This window comes from Nanorana parkeri, unplaced genomic scaffold (genome assembly GCF_000935625.1).
Source record: "Nanorana parkeri isolate BGI_ZX_2015 unplaced genomic scaffold, ASM93562v1 scaffold35, whole genome shotgun sequence".
Classification (NCBI taxonomy): domain Eukaryota; kingdom Metazoa; phylum Chordata; class Amphibia; order Anura; family Dicroglossidae; genus Nanorana; species Nanorana parkeri.
Genome location: NW_017306303.1, coordinates 2,268,722 through 2,274,720, shown reverse-complemented (window position 1 = coordinate 2,274,720; position 5,999 = coordinate 2,268,722). Strand labels below are relative to the sequence as shown.

The window sequence follows — 5,999 nt, the reverse complement described above, 5'->3', positions numbered from 1 at the left end:
TAACCAGGAGATGCTGAACTGTCATTACACACTGAGAACCTGGCGGAGCCGCCGTGATATCACAGCGGCTCCGCCGGGTTCTCAGTGTAATGACACATCAGCGTCCGTGGTTAGCTGCTAACCAGGGGACGCTGATCTGTCTCTGCATGCAAGTGGCCGGAGCCAACCGTGAGATGATGGCTGGCTCCGCCAAGCTGTCAGTAGCAGGTTGTCGGCCAGCCGTTCCAGCTTCGGCTTTCACCTCGGCTCAGTTGAGCCGAAGCATATGCCTTCGGCTCGACTGAGCCGCTCGGCCAACTTCGGGAGCTGTACGGGCTCAAGTGAATAGCCCGTACAGCAGCCCTTCAGTTCTACTCAACCGAAGGGGTCCTGGGGCCGAAGCTAGCCGAAGGATCAGCCGAAGCTATGGCTAGATCCTTCGGCAGCTTTGTGAATAACACCCATAGTACTATGTGTCCTCAGTTATGAATGAACAGGCTGTGATTTACATCACAGCCTGTTCATTCATGAATTTCTGAATGGGGAGTAGCACTCCCTATGGAGGCTTCTCCCCATTCATAAACTGCTTGATAGTAAATATTTTAAGATCAGCAGTTTCTGAATGGAATGGGAAGCCTCTGTACTGAGTGCTTCCCATTCATTGAGTGCTGAGGCTGCAGAAAAAGAAATTGAGGATTTAGTGTCCTCCAATTTCTTTTTCTATTTCAAAAGGGAAATGTCAGGGATCTGTTTAGACCCCAGAGATTTCACCGTAGCCCCCCCCAATAGTAAAAAAACAAATACAAAATTATTAAATAAAAAATGTGTAAAAAAAATAGCTTGCTCCTGTGATGGACTACAACCTCAATACAAACTAGTAGTTCTATCACTGGAGCCATTTTTTAAACTTTATTTAATTGTTTATCCGATTAACCGATTAATCGAACTTAATAATCGGCTAACTAATCGATTTTGAAAATAATCGTTAGCTGCAGCTCTAGGCCTGATGCTACCTAACTGCAAGTCCTTGTGTCTATTGCTTTGAACAGTGTTGCGTAGCACATATAATTTGTAGTTATTGTGTTAACACTGGCATATTGCTTATTCCAGTTTGATGAAGATTTATTTTCTTCTGAATAGAATTTTTGTAGCCGTGCAGCTCTGGAAGCCCTTGGCTCCTGTCTGAACAACAAGTATTCTGAGGGCTATCCTGGAAAAAGGTAAGATTTTTAGTTTTTTACCATTAGCAGATCGGTACTTGATTTTCATAGTATTAAGATTCTAATCTTGAGAATGTAAATTCAGGATATGTAGCTCCCAAATCCATTTTTTCCCCATGGTTTCATTTAGTAATAAACATTCTTGTTTTAGAGCCAGAGATATAGTTCATTTTGGAAATGCTTTACTCAGCAGGGTCCTTTTTTCCACTGTTTACACACGAACCCATGCCTGTCAATGACTGGACTTGCATGCTGCTGGCCTTAGGCTGCGTTCACACCTAGGCGGATTGAATATGCAAGTTTTTCGCGTGTTTTTTACCGCGATTCGCGGTAAAAAAAAAATGCGCGAAAGACGCACGCTTCCGAGGGATACTTGGCTGTATCCCAATGGAACCGCCCGACCAAAACGCCCCAAAGAAGTACATGTACTTCTTTGGGCGTAGGGCGGTTTCCCGCACGTTCATACTCGCGTAAATCCGCCCAGATGGGAACCATGCACATTGAAAATAATGGCATTTCCCTGTTTAAGCGTTTTTTCGTGAGTACGAAAGCGCGGAAAAACGCCTAGGTGTGAACCCAGCCTTACTGCTGACAAGTACACAATGTAACACAGCCAATAGGTGGTGAAAGAGGGAAGTTTTAGAGCTAGTTCTTATTGGATTCATATATATTACTCTGTTTTTGCAATGCATGCAGAATTTACAGGCCTTTAAAATTGTACTGTTTTTATGTGTTCTAAAACATATAGTCCTGTAGTGAGCATTTTGGTGCCTTAACCTGCATTTTTGCATTCAGTTAAGTTGATCCTTTAAAAAACACAGTACAGTGTGCATTAAAAGCATGTGCATGTGTCTTAAAGTGACACTAAAGTCAGAAGTTTAATTTTAAATGCATTCAAGTACCTTCTGGAGGGTGGCTACTTTTGTTCCCCATGGTCCCTGTGTGTTGTAAAGTAGCCACCGCTCCAAGCTCACTCCTGTGATGGACTACAATCTCACATTTTAGTTTGCTAATTTGTATTTAAGTTATAGTCTGATATTGTATGGAATACAGTACTGTTATTATTCAGTAGGACTAAGCAGATACAATTGTTGAATTTAAATAGTAAAATGTTTTGGTTAAATGCACGTGCTGCTTTAAAGTATATGTAGGGTTACAATGGAGGCACAGGACCAAAAATGTACCAGTGTTTGTAACTCTAAATCTTGCTGTCTTCCTAGGTATTATGGAGGGGCTGAGGTTGTGGACCAAATAGAGTTGTTGTGCCAGCAACGTGCTTTGGATGCTTTCAGACTGGACCCAGAAAAATGGGGAGTTAATGTGCAGCCATACTCTGGTTCCCCAGCAAACTTTGCAGCATACACAGCCCTTCTGCAGCCACATGATCGTCTCATGGGACTGGATCTTCCTGATGGAGGACAGTAAGTATACTAGAGTTCACTATATTATACATTCATTGACTAGACTGAAAGGTCGGTTCTGCCGCGGTCTGTTCATTCCTTCCTTGGATTTTAGGTGTCCCTGCAAGGCTGGGGCTATTTATTCTCCTCCTGTTGCAGAATCTGTTATAAAATTTAATGTAAAAAATCCAGTGGGTCATTGGGACCTCTTTGTAATTGACTGATGTTCAGAGCTGGTAACTCAGGAGCAAAGGTTTCATTACTAGTTTTCCTGAGCAATATGAGATTCCATTAGGTGGTTTTTGGTGAGCTGGCAATTTAAAAGGTTGTGTTTTTTTGTTTTTTACTTTTTTTTTTTTTAGGTATGGTGTAATTATTTTGATGTAAAATTTATCAGGGTGTATTAAGGTGTTTACAATTATTTATGTATATTTTGTAGTTTCATGTGTACATTGGCGCTGCCAAATGTGCACAATACATATGCAAGCTTTGGTTCCTGCTTTTATAGTGTTACACATTAGTTGTGATTCATCTACACAAGCAATATCTTCTGCAACACTTTCTATAAAGCTAGTAATCATAATCTCTGCTGTAGAAGGAGCTTACAGTATAATGTCAATTCTGCAAGCTTGTGCATGCTGTAGGGCCAATATAGGTATTAAATCTATATTGACTCAACCCAGTAAACCATCTTTTCCCACTGCGACACAAAAATTACGAGAACTCGCTGCAAATAATACCACTGTTGGCTCTTGCCGGTTGCTTTAGTCCAGGTAAATGAGTGTTTTGTGACGTAATCTTTCTTTCTTTTTTTGGGGGGGAAGGGGAGTAAAAGAGAGAGAACTGACTTGATAACATCTTTCATTTTTTTTCTTCAAGCTTAACACACGGGTACATGTCTGATGTAAAACGTATCTCGGCTACCTCTATTTACTTTGAATCCATGCCTTACAAGCTTAATGTAAGTATTTCCTAGATGGCATCTAGTTTGATTTTCTATACTATATTTTTTTTTAAATTTTCACACCAAGATCAGGAAGTTTGTGCACATTTCTATTTGTATGTTCCTATACATTTCGTAGTCTAAATAAAGCTAAAATCTAATACTTAAACTTTAATTTTTTTATTCAAGAAGCAAGCATTTTTGTTCACTCCTGACATCTCTAGTCAAATCTCTGCTCTTGAGAAGATAACAGGCTATTGGTGCAACCAATTTTTGTAAAAGCAGATGCTGGTCCTTTTTAGCAGTCACAAGATTTTCAAAAACCGATCACTACCGCTTACAGACACATGGGGGTGTATTTTTAATGCATTTTTAAATTTATTCCAAGCACAAATCCTGAATCTGTTGTTCTGTTGGATGTATTTTATTAACAATTTGCAGGGCCATTTGCAAGTCAAGCCCTGCCCTCTACCAAGATGGCTGCGTGTTAAGTCCTTAATAGCGAAAAATCAGCTGAAGGGAGGTAGTCCGCAGGCAATACTGGTGACTAGTCCTTTACCCTCTGCCTGACTTTTTTGGGCACAGCATGCACAGTTCAGTTCAAGATCTGTTGTCAGCATTCCTGGGCTAGAGCTAAAAGGTGCTCGGTCTTCAGGAAAGCCTCTTTATATGTGCTTGCGGTTCATGATGCTCTTTGCCGTAGCATTAACAAACTAAAGCCTTTGTAAACTAGGCCTTAAGTGGGCTGAACATGAGAAATCACTGGGTTTTCCCATCCATGAAAAACAGCTTGCACTGCACTTGGGATTCCAGTGCAGCAGTGGCAACGTTCCCAGTCCACTGTAGGAAGTTAGCAGATGACTACCTTTCTGGAAAGTTTTACAGGTGATTTCCCTTTTACTGAATACATGTGTAATATTTTTATAGGTTAGAAATTTAACATCAATTTGTGGAAGGTATTCATGCCTGCATGTATTTTATCTGCAAAATCATGGGGTTACACTCCTAAGCCAGCCATTTATAAGTTTCTAAGTGATGCAGATTTGATTTGGGTTGACCTTGTAGTAGCCACTGTCGGCAATCTAAGCATCTAGAGAACTAAAAAGAAAATCTAGAATCATTGACCAGCACATCTCAGTCTGAAATGTCTTGTCTAAAGGTTTGCATTTCAGTAATTGTTTTGTTCTAAAATATCTGTTTTGAGTTGCTGTAAGGCGTTTTCTTTGCTTGTCGAACCAGTGGCAAGTACAGAGTATTGGAATTGTTTATCGTTATGCTACATGGAGAAGTCAAGAAACCTAAGAGGAAAGCATTTGGAAATGCTTCAGGAAAGACAGTGCAAAGGAGTATAGGCAATGATGCAGACATATGAAAAAGGTGCAATAAACTGAATAATAAAAAGGAGTAATAGTCTGGCTACAGAGGAACACAGTCAAGTGAAACAATATCATTTTCAATAAAAATACATCTATTCATATAAAGTAAGCAGGTAAAAGAAAGTAAACAGACATTCCCAAATCAATAAGAATAAACAGAGGAAAAACTACATCTCTTCAAAGTGGTAATATGGACTTAAGCAGTTTCTTACTGTTTACTAGAAAAGGAAAATGCATCAACAGACTAATGGAAAATGGTGCAGGCAAGATTTGTCTAAACACAAACCTGTTTCAGTGAATGTTAAATACACAAACCTTTTTTATTAAGCTCATTATTAATCAAGAAAAGTATTTAGACCTGCTTTGCTTAAAGGAAAATTATGGGGTCACTGTTTTCCCCGTAGTTCTCATGGTCACGGGAGGACATATACTAGGGTCCTCTCGTGACCCAAAGCTCAGTATATTGCGAGCTACAGCTCGCGGTATTCCGGGACTGACCTGACCTCGACATTACTGTCGAGATCCACCCAACTGCATGATTGACAGCTGGCTCTGCCTATCTAGAGACGGAGCCAGCTGTACCCGCCCCCGCTACGATCCCCCAGTCAGCGCTGGGGGATCGTAGTGGGGGGGGGGGTAAACCCTGCAGGGAGCCATGAGTGACAGCCACGGCTCTCTGCGGGGACGTGAGCGAGCGACCTATGTGTTCGCTCACTTCCCGATCTATTGAGCCGGCATGTGACATTTTCATTGACACACTTCTGCTCGAACTACGAGGTTGAGTGAAAATCACTTGCCTCGTAGTTCTCCTTTTAAGCTTGCCTTACACGTATAGATTATCTGCAGATTTCCTATGGACAGATGGAAAAAGTGCAACAGGTTCCTCCATATCCGTTAATCTGCATGGATAGAGCAATCTCCCACTGGGCCTAGATTCAGTATCTTGGTAGTCTGCCCCGCTTACACTCAAAATTCTTGAACAATGCCTGTGTTTTTTTTTTTTTTTTTTTTTTTTTTTTTTCTTTTTTTTTTTTTTTTTTTTTTTTTTTCTTTTTTTTTTTTTTTTTTTTTTTTTTTTTTT

The 5,999-nt window shown here is 40.5% G+C and overlaps 1 protein-coding gene across 1 annotated transcript in view; it reads left to right on the top strand.

The window, feature by feature from the left end:
* SHMT2 (serine hydroxymethyltransferase 2) overlaps positions 1–5,999 on the top strand; it is an 81,142-nt gene that overhangs the window by 30,584 nt on the left and 44,559 nt on the right. The window contains exons 3-5 of the mRNA XM_018569437.1: positions 1,120–1,199; positions 2,420–2,620; positions 3,479–3,560. Of these exons, the coding sequence (XP_018424939.1) occupies positions 1,120–1,199; positions 2,420–2,620; positions 3,479–3,560 (363 nt within the window). The remainder of the gene's footprint in view (positions 1–1,119; positions 1,200–2,419; positions 2,621–3,478; positions 3,561–5,999) is intronic.